This window comes from Tubulanus polymorphus, chromosome 11 (assembly GCF_964204645.1).
Source record: "Tubulanus polymorphus chromosome 11, tnTubPoly1.2, whole genome shotgun sequence".
Classification (NCBI taxonomy): domain Eukaryota; kingdom Metazoa; phylum Nemertea; class Palaeonemertea; order Tubulaniformes; family Tubulanidae; genus Tubulanus; species Tubulanus polymorphus.
The window spans coordinates 5,364,264-5,384,542 of NC_134035.1; the positions used below are offsets into that span (position 1 = coordinate 5,364,264).

Below are 20,279 nucleotides of genomic sequence, written 5' to 3' on the forward strand. Positions count from 1 at the left end.
TTTTACAGTAGAATCACGACTATCGGATCGAAGTGGATACACACGTTAAATTGTGAAATACCCCGGTACCAGCGTTTTGGGTTTTCTCGGAATGGGAAATTTGGTTTAGAAAAAACCATATAACTAAATATTTCATTGATCATTTGCCTAGATGTAGCCATTCGAGAGGGAATTTCCACGGCCACGTGCTGATATTATTATTTACAAATGACGAGGGCTGACGTCATCGACTGTCGCGTCTGGTATTTAGTAACGACAAAGAACCGATGGAAACTACCGAGTCCAAGCTCAGTGCGGGCTTCAACTAAATTCACTATTATTATCCATCTTCGTAGTCGGGTAATTACTCATTTTCGCATTAATTTCTTCGTTAATTTCTCTAGAATTGAATGATATCACCCGTTTCGATAAGCTTCACATAGAAATGGTTTGATTTAGGGATTTTTGATGGCCGTTGTCGGGCCGCATTGTATTGTAGGACACAAAATGGCGCCGGGCGGCGGCGGCGTCTCCGGCCGGGTAGTGACGTGACGCGCGCGCGCGAACCATCCTTCTATTTAATTAATTCACGATGGGCCACTTTTATTACATGGTTCTTCTGGTCGAAACTATTTGACTCGTTGGAAGCCAATCAGAATCAAACCACCCTATATCTGCCCATAAAATTTCCCCCTTTCCTATTTATGATGTATTATTATTGACCGATTTATGATTTAAAAATAAAATTTCAAGAAAATTAACGCATAAAATACTACAGAAAAAAAAACGTTTAAATTAAAAAATTAGCTTCTTTTTTTCTAAGTCAAATAGTCAATTTTTTGACTGGCCCCAAGTAAAAGAGACTTTAATTTTTGAGTTAAAGAAGATCGTAGGCTAGTTTTCATGTCATTCAACTAAGAAAATATCTTGAAAAATAATAAACTGGTCAGAACATTTTGGAGCCATCCTCCCTTATTGGGTGGCTCCAGGTGTAGTTGAAATGTTGATGTTGGATGCCTAAGGTTAATATATAATTCATTTTGTATTTAGAACAATGGAATCAATGGATCCTGAAAAGACGACAATTTCTGCTGAACCGACTGAAGTCACAGCAGCGCCACCTATTGAACAAAACGAACCTGACAAATTAGAGAGTGCGTTGGCGGCCATATTCGAAGACAATGTCACGGTTTACGAGGCGGAGGCTTCATTCGGTATTTCGAAAAGCGTCATTTGCGATTGGATCGCCGGTAAATCGAAACTGTCGGAACCGGTTTTTACCGATGAGGAAGAAATGGCGGTGGTCGAAATCGTCGCGAACGGGCAATTAACGAGTCAACAGATAATACAGTCGGCTCAAACCAAGGCGACCGAGCTGTCAAAAATACAAACGCCCGGTTATCGGTGGTACGCCACGTTCGTCAATCGATGGCCCGAGTTGAATCTGACGAGACCGAAAATACGAGTCGTCGTCGACGACGATGGAGTTGAGCAGGTCGTCGAGGGTGATGACGATTCGGCGCTCGTCCCGTCGAATGTAATCGCGCAAGCGTTGATGGAATCAGGAATCATAGAGGAGGGAGCGTCGACGAGCGGACAAGTCGGCATGGACGCTGCCACCGCAGATGCGCAAACAGCGGAAGAGCAAACGGAACAGATATATATAGTATCTGAGGCGACACCGGCGTTACCGACGGAAACGGATGCCGCGGCGACGACGGCTCAGCAACCACCCATCGAAGAGATTCCGGTCGTGGAATCGGAGATCCAGGAGAGTGCAGAGAATCAGGGGACGGCAACTGTGGAAAATATCGAGATGACGCCCGTCGAGGCGCAGCAGTATATACAGCTTCCCGACGGTACGTTCCAATTACCGGAGGGAGCCATCGAGGTACACGGCGACCAGGCGGTGTTAGTCACCGATCAGCAGCACGAATCTCACGTCAACATGGAGGGAATCAATATAGAAGATTCCGTTCCAATTCATGTCGGTCCCGGTACGGATTTATCGCAGTTCGAGGACGGCACGGTGATAGTGGGAGAGGACAACGTCACATATATCATCCGTCACGAGCAGGTGCCTGCGGAGACCGAACAGACTGCCGGAGTCGAGATGCCGATCGTTGAAATGCCAATGGAATCGACGCCAGGAATCGTCGAACCGAATGAATCGACGGTGATCATGACGACCGTAGATAAAGATCATAACGTCAGCATGGAGGGAATCGCTACGAATCAATCGGCAACGGGTCCCGTGACGAATATACTGACGGCTACGGACAGCGACGGGGTGACGAAATTCGTTATCAAAATGGACGACACCGGTAACGCCGAGGACAACCAGTCATTCGCGTTACAGCAACTCGCCGACGCTGTTCTCGAGAATTACCCGACGACGGTGATCAGCTCTCCGTCGTCGTCGAAGATCGAGTCGTCTCGAATCGCGCCAACGATCGTAACGCCGGCGCGCACGTTGAGCATGTCAACAACCGTCAGCGGGGCGGGCGCCGCGGTCGTCGTGGGTAAACCGAACATCCTGAAACGCGACGCGATGCCGCCGGCTCGCGTGGTCGCGTCGGCGCGCGTGGCGACCGTCACGCGTCCGGCGTATAAACCGGTTGCGCGTATGAACAAGAAGGGTTCCGGCGAGCCGTACGTGCCCGAACCGATACCGTGCGAAGACCCGCAGCCAACGCCCGGCACGCACATCTACGACCCGTTCACGATGGCGCAAGAACGCGCGCTCGTTCAGAAGATCGTGTCGCGTTGGAATCGTTTGAACATCACCGATCGCGACGTGTTGAACATGGGTAAAGATCTAGCGGTCGAGATGAACTTCGATCCGGAGAGTTTACCGACGTGGAAATGGGTCGATAGTTTCATCGATCGTTGGCCGGAAATGATAATCATCGAACGAGTGCCGAAAGATCGTCGATACGTGCGGCCGCCTCCGCCGCAACCTCGCGATCGCTCGACGCCGATAATGACGCCGGGCGTGCTGGCGCAGAAAGGTCGCGGGCGCGGTCGACCGACGTCAGCCGGCGGTCCGCAGACGAGCAAGAAGATATTCACCATGGAAGAGGAGAAACTGTTGACGAATATAATCAAAGCGATGCGCGAGGAAGGCCGCGTGACAATGAGCGATATTCTACGCGCCGCAGCCGAATTGGCGAAAGAGTTCAATCGACCGGCGCCGAGTCGCGATTGGTATTACCAGTTCGTCGCTCGCTGGCCAGAAATCGGTATGCCGATTTGTAAGAAATTCGGACTGTGCGACAATCGACGCAAATCGCAAGGGGGCAAAACGGTCGCCGCGACGAAAACCGACCCGAAAACTATGGAAACCGTGTTCGTGAACGTTTCGAATAAACTTCAAATCGAACCGAATCAGGAATTGTTGGCCGACATTTCGTCGGACGGCTCACGTAAACGTAAACTCGAAGATCCCGATCTGTTCTCGCCAGATACGCCCGATTACGACGGCCCACCGATGAAAAGGGGTGTCGGCCGACCGAAGGGTTTCACTACAAAGAGGATGTCGCCAAGAGCTCCATCTCCATGTGAGTATTACGACTATTACTTCACACTAATTGATTATTGAAAGTGAAGCTTTAGAATTGAAATACAATTTTGATCTGCTTTGATAAAAGTTCAGTAATATTTCTTTGAAATTAAGCATGGTTCCCACAGTGCAGGCAAATTGGGAAATATTTGGGAATTAGAGAAATTTTTCTCTGACCAGAGAAATATTTGGGAAATTCATTTTCCTGGTACTGTTCACTTTTGCGGAAATGGAAATATACAATCGAAATTTCGCGGAGTTTAGACTTGACAAATTTCTTAATCTTTGAAACAAATGAACAACGATGCAGGGTATGTGAGGTTATTATACTTAAATTTTCAGCGGCCGCTAAACGTCGATGCGCGTGGAGAGACGAACAGCTGGTCGCTGCGGTGAACGCGTTGATGGAAGGAGGACGAATGAAAGAGGTTTCGTTGCGTTTCTGTATCCCGCAATCGACGCTGTTCGATTACGCGCACGAACGCAAGAAATGTTTGTTCACGCCGAGTCAAGAAACGCAGATCGTGAAATTAGTGTCGGATAAATATAAAACGCAGGATAAGAGATTGACGGTTCAAAAGGTTTGTATTCGAAGATAGAGAATCCCTACCACCACACCCCTGCTAAAAACTCTCTTAGATGTTCTCCTGTTCGAGGGATCTGCTTCTGGTTTACTCAGCAGTTGTAATTTAAGTACAACTGGGTGGCCGCTTAGCTGACAAAAGTTAGTGAAATTTCTTTACTTAAAAAAAGTCAGGGAATTTGATTTTTAAAAAAGCTCTAAGTCAGGGAAATTTATTAAAATCAAACAGTTTCCATGTATATCTTCGTATTTGACTGTGTTTATTGATTGGAAAACATGTCCAGGAATTATCCAAAAAAAGTACATCAAATAAATGTGGCCACCCTGTCTAAAAACATTGTTTCTTCGGTGGTAAGAACAAAAAAACTGGACTTAAATCTAAATCATAACTCGGTCATCGGTAGGAGGCCAAACTAGCGATTCACGTTGAGTTATCGTTTGTTTAATTCCAGGTTTGCGAGCTGGCGTCCACAGTCGGCGAGACCAAGTTCAAAATCGGTCCGCTCTGGTATAAAAACTTCGCCAAACGAAACGAGGAGGTGAAAAACTACGTGGAAGAAGACGCGCTGGCGAGTGAGGAAGAGGCGGAGAAACGCAAGACGAAAGAGGAGAATAATTTTGAATCGGGCGCGGAAGAGGAAGAAGATGATGACGAAGATATGGAAGTTCCGGCTGATGAGGATGGTAAATAGATTTGATTTTTTGAATCACCTGTCTAACTCCAAGAACAGTTTACGATTCATCAGTTTTACCAATTTGGATAGTAGAAATGTGTCCTGTTTAAGAGATTATATGCGATTATTAACTTGCATCATATTTAAGATCAGATAAACATTTCAACAAATACCCGATTATCTCCTTTTAGCGGTGTCTACCATTAAAGCTAATTTTCAACTGTTTTAGGGTCACCTGTAAACGGTGTATTGTGTATATTTTCAGCTGATAGCGATGATAACGGAGAAATGGATGAAGACTTCCAGTACACTCCCAGACGTAACGCGCGCGGCGCCGGTAAGAGGAGTATCAAACCTAACAGGGCTTACGGCGACGATTTCATATCAGCTTTATCTACTCCTATCGGACGTAAGTACAATCATTGAAATGGACTGAAAATTATTGAATTTTAAGTATGGACCGATTTATGGACCGAGTTTGATTCGTCATAGAGAAATTTGACTTATCGTTTTTGGAATTTATCATTTTCGACAGGAAAAAATTCGAAAAGCTCCGACGATACTCCCGTCAAAAAACAACATGCCGTCAAAGAGGAGAAAGGTGAAAAATCGGCGACTGATGCTGATCGAAGCGGTAGTCCCAGTAAGTTCAGATGCACCGCACCTAGAGCGTCCTCTATTGCCGCAGTAGCATTCGCGGTTCCCGTGCACGTTCTACCTTTTACTAGTGAACACATACGAACCAAAACTAAAATAGCAGTTAGATTCGAATTCATTGATGAATGAAAACCAAAAAAAAACAATGATTTTCAGGTTTTTGGAAGCGCACGACGTGGACCCCGTCGAACATGTTGAAAGCGATGGCCGCCGTCGAGAAGCATAAAATGCTGCGGTCGGAGGTGTCGAAAAAATACGGCATCCCGACGTCGACGCTGGGAGATTACCTCGAGGGACGGTCGAGTCGGCAGAAACTTCACGACGCCGTGAACAGCTCGAAGAAATCCGGCAAAAAAAGAGATGCCAAACCGAAAGGTAGGTAACGAAATTCATGTTGTAATGGTGTTAGTGTAGTGTATAAATGGTTCCATGAAATGTGTTCACTAGTTGAGGTAGATCATTGCTCTGTTAATGGTTCCATGAAATGTGTTCACAAGTTGCTGTTGATAATTATCGCAGTCATTGAAATTACCAGACCTAGTTCCACAGTTCTGAATATTCCATTTATCGCAACTGATTTTCGTTGAAACTTATGATTTTTGGGTCGCTGCGGTTAGGATTTGCCCATTGGAACTAGGTTCAAATTAGTGTGCGTAATATCTTGTCGAAAGATGTAAATTGATTTACAATAGGAATTAAATTGAAAAAAGGGCTGCATTTGAATGATCTGAGTTTTGAATTTAAATGGACTAATGTGCCAGATTTTCACTCTTGTATCCCAAATACTTGGTTCACATTGTAACGCAGTAGTGCGGTGTTCTGGATTTCAGAAGAAAAGAAATGGAAGGACGCCGATTTACAAAAGGCAGAAGACGCCGTGAAGTTCGATTCAGTACCGCTGAAAGAGGCAGCGAACAAATATTCAGTACCGCTGTCTGTACTTTATGAACGAGTTTCTGGAAAACAGTTGTTTAGTGTGGCTGAAGAGAGAGAAGTGAGTACCGTGTACTGTAGTCATAGAAATTAATCAATTTAACCCATACTCAATCAGCAGCCATTTTAACTCGAAATCAATGGTTCAATAATCCCCTGGGATGAGATTAGTCCAAAAATGATCTTAACTCTTGGGTTGTTAGATACAGAATTCTATGAGCTATGGTCTATAGAGCTAAGTTGGTCATAGACTATTCTTAGGTCTTAGCCATGACAATGGAACCAACCCCTGGGCTCAGTTTATAGTTGATACTTGCGTCCAAAAATCAGGATCGCAGTCCATTTGTTCACTACAGGAAAATTACTTTCAATCCCGATTTCCCGCGAACCGGATGGATTTTATTGGTCTCAGATGATCCGAATTTTGCGGAATCTACGGGGTATAAATGAATAACGATGTAACGTTTGTCGATTCAGGTTTGCCGATCGATTAAAGAACTGAAAGAACAACTGAAACGCAAAGTCTCCATCGACGAAGTGCTCATGTTCGCGCAGGAATTCTGGGAAAAACTCGGCAAGGAGGAATTCAAATTCGACGTGTATTGGCTGAAGCCGTTCATACGACGTACGAAAATGGAGAACCTCGTCGATCTGGCCAGCACGAGCGTTGACGATATGGAATCGGAAACGGAGGAAAATGAAGCCGACGATGATGATAACGAGGAAGCGGGCGTCGACGATTTGGAGGACGAAGGAACCGCCGACGAATCGCCGAAGAAATCTAAAACTAGTGAGTTATATATGCCGAATGAGGTGGAGGGGATGACCGATTTCATGAAACCAAAAAATGATCAAGAATCTTGACAAGCAAAACAGGGAGGCCACTTATCTGCCAATCGGGGAAAATTCTTCTTATTTCTAAAAGAAATAGAAGCTAAAAATCTTGGAAAGGAGACTGCTAGATCACGCGTATAATAAAACAGTTTCTAAGTTTGACATATTTGACTGGATTCTTAGCAGATCAAGTCCGGGAAAACAACGCATATGTCAGTCAGGAAATAGTCGGGGGAAAAGATTTGATATGATATCGTTAATTAACAATATTTCCTGTTTAAAATGAACACGAAATGAATTGTTTTTTCAGAGCCTGTCGGTTATACGGCCGTCGATATCGAGGACGCTTTGAAACTCGTCAAGAAAGGAACGTCGGTGAAACAGGCCGCCGCCAAATACGGAATACCGCACGACGTACTGGACGACTACAACACCGGTAAAATCAAACGAGTATTCGAATTCAAAGAGGAAAAACAGATCGTACACGGATTGGAAGATCTTCACTCGGAATGCGTTACGTTAACGAAACAGGACGTGTTCCTCGTCGCGTATAAAGTCGCCGATAAACTCGGTAAAGACGTCACGTTGAACCGAGAGTGGTACGACACGTTGATACAAGGCTGGCCGAAACTCGCCGACATCATAGAGGACGAAGAAGACGAAAACGACGAATTCACGATGACCGAAGAGGACGATTTGCCGTCGACGCCGGTGAAGAAAACCGTCAAGAAAGAGGAGGCCGACGGCGATGACGATGCGGATAAGAAGGATGCCTCGGCGACATCGCACGTCGGTAAAGGAAAGCTAGTCGATAGTAAGGGGAAGAAAGTCGAACCGAAATCGAGCGCCAAAAAACAGCAGAAAGAAGAAAATAGCGGCGATAAAAAAGAGGCGGATAAGGATGAGACGAAGGATGTTTCGTTGGAAGGTCGGAATGAGAAGGAGGTAAAAGACGGCGGCGGCGATAAGGAGGTGAAGGATAGCGAGGAAAGCGTGGTCGGCGATGGTAAAGAAGGTGAAGATGAAAACAAAGTGGTGAAAGTAGAAGAAACCGAGGAAGGAAATTCTGAAGAAAATGGTGAGTTTTATATATATTGATTATTTAGTAAATTGCATCATGAGACTTACAGATTGAACCTGAATTGACATTTTTTCCTCCAGTCGCGAACGAAAAAGAAACTGATTCCACCGCTGCCGATGCTGATGCTGCTGCTGCTGCTGCAGCTGCAGGTGCGAATGAAAAACAAGATGAAAGTATGGAAGTGGAAGAAGAATTTTCGAATGATGAATTCTTGAAGTCTCTACCGGAGCCACCACCTCCAGAGGAAGAGGAAGAGGAAGAGGAAGAGACTACGACTACTATTCCTATGTATTACGAGCTGCCTGTACCAGAGGCACCCGGTATGTAAACAGTGTAACTTCAAATACCTTTCTCAAACTTCACAGCTCAGATTTTCACAAACCATGAACCCTCTAACTTTAATGGGGGTGGCCAATTGTCTTGAAAACCTGCGAAACTCAGGAAATCGATGAATGAAAAATGAATAGAGTGTAATATTATTCTAAACCTAGATATTTCTCTGATTCACTCTGGGAATTTGTGTAATCACATGGAAAATTTTGGGAAAACTCGGGCGATTTGTAAACGGGCGGAAAGTGGCGCCACCCTGATATTGATCACTTCTATAAATTCTGTATCTTGACGCTCTATTTTGACTGATGTTTGAAAATGTTTAATTGAAATGCAGTTGTGGCGAGAGCCTCGTGGACGAACGTCGACGTCGCTCAGGCTCTGAAACTCGTCGACGCCGGCATGACGATGAAAAATGCCGCCGCACAATTCCACATTCCGTTAGCGACGCTTCACGATCGACATTCCCAACGTCTGCGCGCCGGACTCACCAAAGCGGAAGAGGTGACCATCGTCAAATCAATCGAAAGGCTTTATCAAGAACTCAAACGAAAGGTTAGTTACGCGAGCCCTCAACGAGCAGAGCGACACTTGGATCGATGAGAGACTACTCGGCTACTAGTCCTTCAAATAACTTCTAAATCACCCCCCTCCCCTTCCTCTTCTCTAATATAATTAATTAAAACATCATACAAGTTTTTATTTGTCGTCCTATTAATTTTACAGGTTAGTTTGGCCGAAGTGTTGTATTTGTCTAAAGAGTTGGCGGCGAAATTCGGCAAGAAAGATCAGTTGAATATTCAGTGGTTCACGGTATTTGCAAAGAAATATCCGCAACTGAAGCCACTCGTTCGTAAAGACCGTAGCAAAGAGAAAACGGCTGAAAGCGTTCAAACTAAGGCAGCCGGTGAAACGGATGAGATGAGTCTTAGTCCTTCAGGTTCGTTCGATAACTATTATGCCCATTGTCCTGGACCTAGTTAGCTATTCAATTTCATCTGAATTTGTTAGTTTTTGAAGTGATGATAGGTACATAATCAGGGTTGCCACTTACCTGGAAATCAGGGAAATTTCTTTTTGAAAAAGTCGGCATTCTGTAAAACAAAAAAAACCTAAAAATCAGGGAAATATGTTAAGATGCCAGATGCGCGTAAAATCAAACAGTTTCTGTCAATGTCTTACGTATTTGACTGTGTTAACTGATCGGATTCTTCACAGATCAAGTCAGGTGAAATAACATACATGTCAGCGAGTAGTCGGGAAAAAGCAAGTCAAATTAAAGTGGTGGCCCTGTTTATGGCTGAGAGTCTATATTTCTTGAGGTGGACCATAACTTAGCGATGAGCTAAGTTCTTGACCTTTTATGTCGACGAGGATTTTATTTCCAATGATTAAACCTTGAAGATTATCCACTTGTCCAGATATTTAGTAAATGGTCTATATAAATTTACATATTAATGTTTAGTATTTTATTGTAGTGCGTAACTTAAGTGGAGCTGATCGTCTGACGGTTGCTATCGACGCCGTACGCAGCGGACAGATGAATCTGGGCGAAGCGGCGCGTTATTACGGCGTGGCGCGTACGTCTCTACAGGATGGCGTCGGTAAATCGACCCACACTCCGACCACCAGCCACGCGGCCATTAAAACTCTATACAAGAAAATCGACGACGTCTTCAACAAAACGGAAGAGGAAATATTCGTGAAAGCCCTCGGCGGAATCAGCGGACTCGATCGTAAACTGCGTTATGCCGAGGTGTGCGACATCGCGCAGACTCTCGCGCTGGCGTTGCGCCGCGAGTTAACGCCGCCCGAGAAGTGGTTAGCCGGATTGTTGGCGCGGTGGCCGGAGATGAAAGACATCGTCGACACGGACGTTTTAAACGTCGGTTTCGTCGCGACCGACTGTATCCCGATACAGATGATCGCCGACAGCATCGCCGAGGATATACGTAATTATCATCGTATGGTCGAAGAGGCGAAGCTGGAACTGGCGGCGACGACGTCGACGATGATGGGAGAGAAAGCGACGGCGAAAAAACCGGCATTGTTGAGAACGGCTGCGACTAGTGCATTGAAGAAAGGTCAGTTTCACATCAACATAGTCTTTCTGCACCTTCTCAGATATTAGACATTTTGTCAGATATTCTTCCAGTTGCTGGTTGTCCACATTTAACATACGTTCAACACTTCACCTGAGATATTTTTAATCGAAAATGAACTATAAAACCAGACAGACATTTTATCAGCACACTTTCAAAAACTCGTCCACACTCCACGTGCATTCAGTGGTTCGCATGAAACATTTTTCGTTGAAAATGAACTACAAAGATTAGCGATTCAACCCCTTAATAACTTCTTTACTTGTCCCTAGCCACTAGTCCTCAGAAAATGTCTCCGTAGAACTTGACCTGAGACATTTTCAATTGTTCTACAAACTCCATACAGATATTTTATCGGCACCCTATTCATCAGTCCAATTGTGTATTTAATGTTATATGTATTAATTTCGTGCAGGTTTCACACAGAAGGAAGAATATGAATTCGTAATCGCTCTTCAAGAACTCGATCAGAACGATCAGCTGGTCACGTTGAACACGGTAATGACCGCCGCGCTCGGATTGGCCCGTTCCCTGAAACGAGACAAAACGTTCATCAATCAAAAATGGCTGCTCGACTTCGCCAAACGTTGGCCGTCGATTCAAGAGATGGTTTTCAAGAGTCAGGATAAATTACAAGCGCAGAAGAAAGGCAACGAAGACGAGACGGTCCCGCAGCAGCAGCAGCAGGAAACCGCCGAGATGGTCTCCATCCCGACGACGTCGAGCGCCGGCGAACAGGTAACGATAATCGACGCGAGCGGAAACGAGGTTCCCGTTATAACGACCGAGCAGACGATCGTCGAACAACAGCCGCAAATTCTGCATCAAGTCCTCGAAAATCAGGAGATACCGACGACGATCGTGACGTCGGAACAGCAGATCATCAATTTACAACCCGGCGACGACGGTCAACAACTCGTTCAACAATCGGCCGACGGCAATTTCGCCGACTTTGAAGGAATGCAGGTCGTGATGACGACGAGCGGCGACGCAGCGATGACGTCGGCCGACGGCGGCGACGTGACAACGCAAACGATCTACGTGTCGGCCGACTCGCTGTCGATGCTCGGTCAGGACGTCGACATCTCGCAGGCGATCACCGAGGGACAGATGCTCAGCGACGGTCAGATTCTTCTCACCGGTCAAGACGCCGACGGAAACCCGATCATACTGACGACGTCTGCCGCTGCGTTAGAGGGCGCCGGCGAGGTCGCCGTCAAGATGGAGTAATCGACCGATAGACTGTGGCAATTCGGATATTCTCGATTAATTGCGATCATATCGAATTACGGATTGTGCTCTTTTGTTTGCTCTGCACGATATATTGCGTTCGAACAATTTTTTTCTAGAAATATTGGCATGTTTTTTTCTTCGATTCATTATTGTTGAAGAGTAATTTCACTAGAGGGAGCTGGTTCCACAGGTGTGCGTTATTGTATAACGATAATACTAGCCGTAATTTGCGAGTTGAATCCGATGCGTGATTTTGGAACTGACTCTAACAGAGACAGTTTTGATATCCAGTTGTACATTTGATACGTTTGGCTGTGGTTTCGGACTGGACTCTGTTCTATTTCGGCAATAGTTATGAATGATTCACTCTTTTCGTTGCGTTTAAATGATCATTTCCGGGAAAAGAAATGGGCGGAGATTTGTTTGTCATATTGTGTATATATGAATCGATATATTATGTGTTCAGTCGTATTGAGAATATTTTTCATGTTTTTGGAAATGTATATTGTATATTTTATATGTTATTCTAAGTGTTGATAAGTGACAGAGCTGCCCCAGAAAACTGTTTTTGGGATTTTTTGCTTTTTGGCCCCTGAGAAATATTGGTTTCATTAATTTGATGTGTACAGAAATATGAAAGGCGTCACTGAGGGTCTGACCCCTGATAACTGAATAGTTTGATCACAATTATGAAAGGTGTTATTGAGGATCTTATGCACCTTTATAACTGATGAAATTGAACAGAAATATGAAAGTTGTCACTGAGGGACTTGTCCCCTTTGATTACTGATTAATTTGAGGAACATTTTCTTTCAATTTTCAATGAAATATTTCAAATGGTTTTAACTGACGGCATTTCACAGAAGTGAGCGGCCCGGTTTTGACTTAGGTGGAAAATAAGCGTGAAAAACGTAAATTTGTATTTAGTTGTCGGCAGTTTATATATCGGTTCCTTGTCTAAAATTTCATTTAGAACATCATTGAAACTCTCGGCTTGAATGAAAAACAGAATTATAGTAAAATGCTTTTGTATATAAAACAGTATAATAATTGATAAATTGTTTTAATTAAATAGTGTGCCACGGCCCCTCCTCACTATAGTGTGAGCTACTCACTGTCGCTATAGTGTGGACACCCTCACTATAGTGTGGGCTCCTACTCACTATCGATATAGTATGGGCTACTCACTATGGAGTGGGCTCCTTCTCACTATCGCTTTAGTGTGGGCTACTCACTATGGAGTGGGCTCCTACTTGCTATAGATCAATGGTGTTCAGATATTTTGTATTTAAATATAATATGATTATAACCGGAAATGGAAATGTAATTAATAAACATATTTTTAATTAAACTCGAAGTCATGTGTTCTGTTGTAGTTATTTTTCTGCTGTGTGGGATGTTTGTGGGTGGTGAGTATTCAGTAGCCTTGGATTCTACAGTGGGTCTGACAGTTTCGTCGACACCGTCGTCGATAGAGGAGAAATGCTGACTCAAATTTTATGAGCCACGTAGATGGAAAGTTTAACCCTGCTTCCATGTGCAAAATGGTGCAATTTCCTGCATTTTAGAACTAATTTTGATAAGAGTAAGTTAGTAGATTAATGCAAGTGTACACAACTCTGAAGCCGGATACGGCATTTTTCGGTTAAAACCTTTTTACTCGAAACACTTACTTTACATTTTACTTAAGTTTACACCACACTAGATCCGCCCACTAGTTGCGTGTACACTCATGCATGGCGTGGACGCTGGAGAAATACTGACAGTTTCGTGACGTGTTGAGTGTGTTTGGGCCGTTTTGTGTTCGCTCATGTGTGACGGTTCCACAAAACTGCGTGTAGGGTTGACGGAATGGTGGTATTTCTCTTGTTCCAGCAAGCTTGTCTGGTATGAGCGAGTGCTAAACGGCCAGTATTTCATGGTTACAAAACAAAACACTAACTGATCGCATTTCGATATACATGTATGTATTTCACGTAAAGGAATCTGATTATAACAAGTCATCAATGATAAAATGATTTATAAATCTAATCAACTTTTACGCGCGTATTATACCATCAGCAATCGATGAATGCCAAAGCGTTTGGGGTCTGCTTCGGCACCGACGAAATTTCATCCATCGTCGCACTGAAATGTGTAAAATAGTATCGGCGAATGTTTGTGTATGACCTAGTGAAATCGCGCCCCCGACTTCCGAAAATGTATGGTTTAACATTTAAGTTATAAAAACCATAACTAGTTTCTAGCATTCTAGCTGGGTAGAGCATAACTGCTGGGTAGGAAACCAATCTCACAGTCCAGACGGTGCCTCCGGGTAGGATAACACTTTCTCAATCTGGGCGGTGAGACTGTACCCACTTGGTCTGGACGGTGTGTGCTGTAGACTATACCTCACAGTCTGAGGTGTCACTCTATCTCCTGTATAGGATACCACTAAATACTGTATCCCTATAATTCAGTAAAAAGTGGATGATAACACGAATAAGGACCGGAAAACGGGTAAAAACTAACTTATCCTCGAGCCACTGTATAGCCGCACTTTGACTGACTGGTCCAGGTTGTGAACCGATGTATTTCGCTAGGATTCCTGCCTGAAATATACGAGATAGGAAATTAGTTTTTTCCTTCCCAGGGGGAAAGCCACAGAAGGCCGTAAATTTACTTATGAAAAAACATGAAGTAGAAGATATTGACCGACAAAAATAGTTCCTCAAAATGGGCGTACTCGAGGTCGTACAATGGTCAACTCATCGCGTCGCAACGAGTAGCTGGCGGTCGCTAGTCGACCTACGCCCATCTCCAAGGCCCATTTTCACTAAAAAGATCAAAAACAACCAATCGAAATACATATAATATACTTACAACATGAGGTGATGAAAATGACGTACCTGCAAACGAGATAGAAAAAGAACTGATTTTCAGAGAATTGAAGTACCTTGCTTTTTATTACGCAATTATACACATCGTCACTTCCTCTTTCTTCTTGATGTAGTTTTCTATGTAAATCTGACGTGGGAAACAGTCGGAAGGAAGGCAGCTATAGGCGTCGTCCATGTCGATCAGCCGGACATGGACGAGGCCTAGAGGACCCTATAGTTGAAGCCCCATGTGCCAGCTATGGCAAAGTTGGTCCAAAAGACCCTAATCATGTATTCATTAAAATATATTTGTTAAAAAGGAGATGAATAAAGAACTGATTATCATTACTTATGCGACCACTGATGGAAATACTCAGTCCGTGCTGGGGCGATAAAATTCCAGAAATGAAAATATTATGTCCGAAATGTTACCTTGAGTTTGCAGTTTATGCAACGTTTCGACTATGTTAACTATACGAACTCAAGGAAACATTTCGGACATTATGATCATAATCTATATCAATACTGACCGGATGTCAATATTTCATCGTTGTCGGAACGAATAAATGCCGCTTCGATATCGAATCCTGGCGCCAGAATCGTAACACATCGACCAAAATTCGAGAAATCGCAGAAAGTATCATTGATTAACGTACAGCCGACTGTAATTCTGAAATAAGAAAATGTAAAAAATGCTCGGAGCCAACATATTTTCCTCTTTATCGTTTTCAGTATTTTAATCCGTTAACTTTATACTCAATTTGTTTAATCACTCTCTCATTGTGATCTATCACGAATACAAATTCAAACGAACGCTTCAACGCTTTTCGATATAGTAAGTAATATATGCGTGGATTATATACGTACGTACCCTCCTTTCGCATTCGCGGGTGAATAGGAGCAGGCCTTATCCTGATTATTTCCAGCCGATGAGACGACCAGCACCCCGGCGTCTATAGCTTTCTCAACAGCTTTTCCTATTATTCTCGACCGTGGTCCGACTAACGACATGCTAGAAAAATAAATCCTGGATAAACTGGAGAGCGCAAATACTGATGTGACGACTTATTCATGGCGTTATCGATGTTAAAATAGGAATTGATCTTGTTATCTATTTGATTGGTAGATTTCTTTTGATTTGGCGTCCCTTTGAAACCCCCGCTGCCGGGAGCGAAACAAGGGGTTTGATTTTGAAATCGGAAATCGAAGTATAGATGTGATAGACGGTCGAATTTGCATAATTCACAGTTTAAACTGATTGGAAATTTCGGTTCAGGCTCATTCAAACTATAATCCAACGAGCCTGAACCGGCAAGCAACTGATTGGGGTTAACTTTGTTGGTTATCTAATTTGATACATCGAGATTTTGGAAATATATACAACACAAGCATTCATTATTTAATATCAAAGCATCCTTAAATCGCATTTATTATACTTCATGATATCGAATCAATTCAGTTTTAGGGTTTTGGATTTCATGATTTAGAAGAAATTACAGGAAGATATGACTCATCACTTACTTGATTATCGATTTGGGATCAACTTTCGAATTGTGTTCATCTACGACCCAGCCAATCCCTTCTACCAATGATGACGTTGTACCTATACCTACTTCATTAGTCACTCGCACGGCAATTCCGTTCGCTTGTTTGGCTAGACCCAAATCTCTACCCAAAGCAACACCTTAAAATAACGAAAATAATTTCACGAAAAGCTGAATTATACCGTCCCCTTTTTAAAGCATAGGCCTACTTTAGATGCATACTTGCAACAGAGGTCCCATGTCCGAACACATCCGTTTCCGCTTCCAGGTAATCGTAGAGATCAAGTCCCTGGAAAAATTATTATGCAAATTCAGAAACATAAATTCGGTTTAAGACGCACATTTCCATCACTTTATATATTTACTAACCCATTGGACCCTGCTTGTCGGCGGTCCCGTCAAAGGTTTGAATTCTCTGTGAGTCGATCGTATTCCGCTTACAAATTATATACAATATTCGTTTAAAAGAGAAATTAGAAAAATGTTTTTAAACTAACCGATTAAATCGACCCGGAACTTTACTTACGAGTCCAGTATATAGATGTCAACTCCTTGCCCGAGATCGGCTGAAACAAAACACGATCACAAGTCATTTACCACTACGATATATGCATACCATCTCCAAAAATATGTTTTATTTTGATAGTTCGCATATTGGTCAGATTCCTGAAATAGCTGATAAAACTCAACCATAGTGGATTTTACGCGGCACGAGGGCTGCCCGGGCGCAAAATTGAAATTAGGGGCGTTCATATCCCATAACTGTACGGGCTTCATACCTGCCCAGTTGAGTAAACGATACTTAAAAGAACGTTGAAAATGAGAGAAGATTGTCCGCACAAGTTATATTCACAGATCATCACAGCTACGTAGTTTAGATAATTCACTATAACATATATGCAACTGCGAAAAGGGACTAGCTAACTTACTATCAGAATATGTGTAATCTCCATCAATGTCTAGTTCACGTTCGGACGTTCTTTCCAGCCCCTGCGAAAAAATAATTCACGCGTATCTTATTTACAAAAACATATATAAGTTAACACGAGGTAAAATTTATACGACTGTTAAATATGGCGTCTAAATTTAAAATGGCATCAAAACAAAATTTGAAATATACAATTTTGCCAGATCGTGATCGAGGTTTAAGGAGACTGCCACATTTTCTCAGCGGTTTTCTATTATTTATTACAACCTTACCCAAGGAGCGTTGTTCTGGGTTGTACATCCAGCTGGCAGGTAATTGTGTTCAACTTCAACATCGAAAATTTGTTTGTCTTTACCGAGGTCTTTACCAATCCTTGAACATTTTAAATGTCTTTTTCAAATGACGGACCGAAAGGCAGAGACTCTGTCGTTAGAATCTAAGAAGTTGACTTAAGCTAATCGTGAATTATGAAAATCGTTTTGCATGAATTATTATTATGCGAGGTCGATTCTGGGAATTTACGATACTTACGATTCGGGTCCAGTTATTCTTAGCACTTTCATATCAGACACGTGCATTTCGGATATTTCGCAATCGCTACATTTATTCTTCAACGAGTTTACAATTCCCTCAACTAGTAAAAGGTTTAAGAGAAAGTTATGGTAACGAAATCGTAAGAAAGTAGGTACAGTACATACTATGGTGGCAAATCAGGGACATGCACGGCTAGAGGAACGGTAAAAACATTTTCACATTGGCCCATTTTCTCGCAAAACTTTTTTGAACGAGATTTTGGTGTCTTGCGCGAGAAAACGACGCATTTCTACGAACAAATTGGTAAATGGCCCACCACATAAATTCCAGAATAAATTTCCATCGGAAACCACGCCCAAGCGACAAAACACGCCGAGATCTATCACCAGGAAAATTTTCAGGGCGATACGTCCAGTAACGACGGAGAAGTCGGTACGAAAATTCGGTATTATTATATAAGATATGGCTCGAATCAGCCACCAAAATATAGGCCTACTTAATATTTACAGGAACATAATTTGAAATGTATCGTCCTGCGCTGGGAATTTGTCCCCGCAAAACTATGCTTACCTCCGCTCTGATCAACATTTCCTTTTACTTCAGCAAGAAAACTAACTTTCGCAGCATAGATAAATCCAACTGGAAAAAGATCAATTCATCATTTTTCCCCAGCTAAAAGCTATTACAGTTATTTAACATGTGTATATGTTTCCATTGATTGGCAAGGGCGAAATTCGAATGTGCCCTCCAAAAAGTCTGAAAAATTGCTATTTTTGAATTTTTCATTGAACGAAAATAAGAATAATATCACCTTGAAAAGAAAGTGCCGTCAAAACGAGCCGCGATATCAACACTGGTGTTCGAAGAGCGTCCATGGCGTCGGTTTGAAACGTTCAAAAATAAACTCGTCATTTTATACGTGACAGAAGACGCAGTAAAATACGTGTGTGCGTTGCAGAGATGACGCACGGCGAGGAGGCGTGGTCTCTGAACATCCAAACAGTTTACTTCAGGTACATTCCATCAATCTTAAAATGCATCAATTTCATATTTCATACATACACGTATCTGACATATTGTTGATTTTGAGAAAAAGGCCGAAGGAACTTTATTTTGTTATTCGGTTCTGATATCGGTATTGCTTCACGCCTTCAATTAATATTTTAGATGTTTTTTAAAGATCTTTATGTCGAATCGTTCGCAACGATAATCAAATCTCATTTCTTCGCTAGAAAATTAACAAATCCTTACATGTTACATATTCTTTTTATATCTTCACCCGCAGTAAAGATGTTGATGGTGCCTTCGATTAATCTAATTCGATTAATCTAATTGCATACATTAATCGTGAGCACAGATACATTCAAATCCAACAAAAGCCCACTATGTTTTTATCATATAATCGTTCCCTGAATGTTCTATGAGTTTTTTTTGTCATGGTTATTCAGTCATCCCAACTTCTTAATGTGGGATTAAACTGTGCCGGTCTTTTTACATACTGTCATAGAAATCCGCAATAAATCCGCAATTGAAAAATGATAACCATTTTCGAGCAGTTCGTAAATCTGTATTATTCCACAGAAAAACTCGGTGAAAAATGCATAAATCTCATTCAAACATGACTGATGGGTGATGCTTATGCGGGTTTGGACAAGATAACAGACTATATCATGATTTATTTCCTAGTGTCGCCGTCGCTTTCTATTTCAATTACAATTCGACACAACCTTCAATATATGAAACCTTTTTAACGGCAAAATCATCCAAAAGATACGAATCGCATTCTAGCTCATTTGAAGTCAACGCACGGTCAAACTCCGTACAACAGCTTGCGATGTTTCTCTGGAACCAGTTAATTTTCTAAAGACGTCAATCCTACTTCATAAATCATAGCGCCGGAGTAGCGACAACCGGCTAGAATTCGCCGAGCCGCCGTCGTGATAGGCCACGAACCGATAAACGAATCACGCGAAACAGCAATCATTCGATCCAGTTTATAGTTTCTTTATAGTCGCATACGTTGTAATGAGTTATTTTTTCTCATCCCAGTTTCGTTCCCACTTTTTCAACTGTGGCGTTTGATTGAGTAGAGATGTTATCAATGCTTATACCTTAAACCGTTGAAGAAACACTCCCGAGTCCGTGCTGTGACTATAGAGAATACCAGACATTAATGAAAATCCGAAATGTTTCCCTTGAGGTAGCGGTTCAATACGACTAATACAAAAACGTATATATATCCTAATATCCATCTTCAGGGACCGGTTCCATAGTCATGGCTTAGACTTAAGACCAGTAAGCCTTAACTATTTAACCGGCCCCCGGTGTATAAAATACTTATACCAGTAAATCCACCTCACTCCCAGATATACACAATGATATTCATGCACTCTAAAATGAATTCAGAGTCCATGATAATTATACCCAGCGGTCTGTGAAGAAGAGTC

General features: G+C 42.7%; 2 protein-coding genes across 2 annotated transcripts; one reads left to right on the forward strand and one right to left on the reverse strand.

Annotated features, from left to right (window-relative positions):
- Window positions 1–499: 499 nt before the first annotated feature.
- Window positions 500–13,318, forward strand: LOC141912595 (uncharacterized). Its single transcript, XM_074803886.1, has 15 exons — window positions 500–519; window positions 1,030–3,539; window positions 3,884–4,122; window positions 4,577–4,808; window positions 5,064–5,207; window positions 5,334–5,441; window positions 5,612–5,830; window positions 6,286–6,449; window positions 6,866–7,178; window positions 7,533–8,300; window positions 8,384–8,623; window positions 8,971–9,188; window positions 9,360–9,573; window positions 10,112–10,717; window positions 11,151–13,318. Exons 2-15 carry the CDS (start codon window positions 1,034–1,036, stop codon window positions 11,963–11,965), a joined length of 6,786 nt encoding a protein of 2,261 aa, XP_074659987.1. The 5' UTR covers window positions 500–519; window positions 1,030–1,033; the 3' UTR covers window positions 11,966–13,318.
- A 707-nt stretch (window positions 13,319–14,025) lies between these two features.
- LOC141912941 (uncharacterized) lies at window positions 14,026–18,755 on the reverse strand. The gene is made up of 14 exons (XM_074804376.1): window positions 18,644–18,755; window positions 18,403–18,471; window positions 17,830–17,932; window positions 17,571–17,670; window positions 17,300–17,360; window positions 16,897–16,936; window positions 16,740–16,806; window positions 16,593–16,659; window positions 16,348–16,510; window positions 15,698–15,838; window positions 15,357–15,496; window positions 14,831–14,856; window positions 14,480–14,559; window positions 14,026–14,095 (listed from the first exon to the last, which is right to left on the reverse strand). The coding sequence occupies exons 1-14, from the start codon at window positions 18,705–18,707 to the stop codon at window positions 14,026–14,028; spliced, it is 1,191 nt and encodes a 396-aa protein (XP_074660477.1). The 5' UTR covers window positions 18,708–18,755.
- Window positions 18,756–20,279: the final 1,524 nt, after the last annotated feature.

Excerpts from the sequence above, each read along its gene's own strand:
- LOC141912595 (XM_074803886.1), top strand. The coding sequence starts at position 1,034 with ATGGAATCAATGGATCCTGAAAAGACGACAATTTCTGCTGAACCGACT. Across the intron at positions 4,809-5,063 it reads AGTTCCGGCTGATGAGGATG|CTGATAGCGATGATAACGGA; the intron begins GTAAATAGATTT and ends GTATATTTTCAG. Across the intron at positions 10,718-11,150 it reads GACTAGTGCATTGAAGAAAG|GTTTCACACAGAAGGAAGAA; the intron begins GTCAGTTTCACA and ends AATTTCGTGCAG.
- LOC141912941 (XM_074804376.1), bottom strand. The coding sequence starts at position 18,707 with ATGGACGCTCTTCGAACACCAGTGTTGATATCGCGGCTCGTTTTGACG. Across the intron at positions 15,839-16,347 it reads GATCCCAAATCGATAATCAA|CATGTCGTTAGTCGGACCAC; the intron begins GTAAGTGATGAG and ends TTATTTTTCTAG. Across the intron at positions 14,857-15,356 it reads CGATGAAATATTGACATCCG|GTACGTCATTTTCATCACCT; the intron begins GTCAGTATTGAT and ends TCTCGTTTGCAG.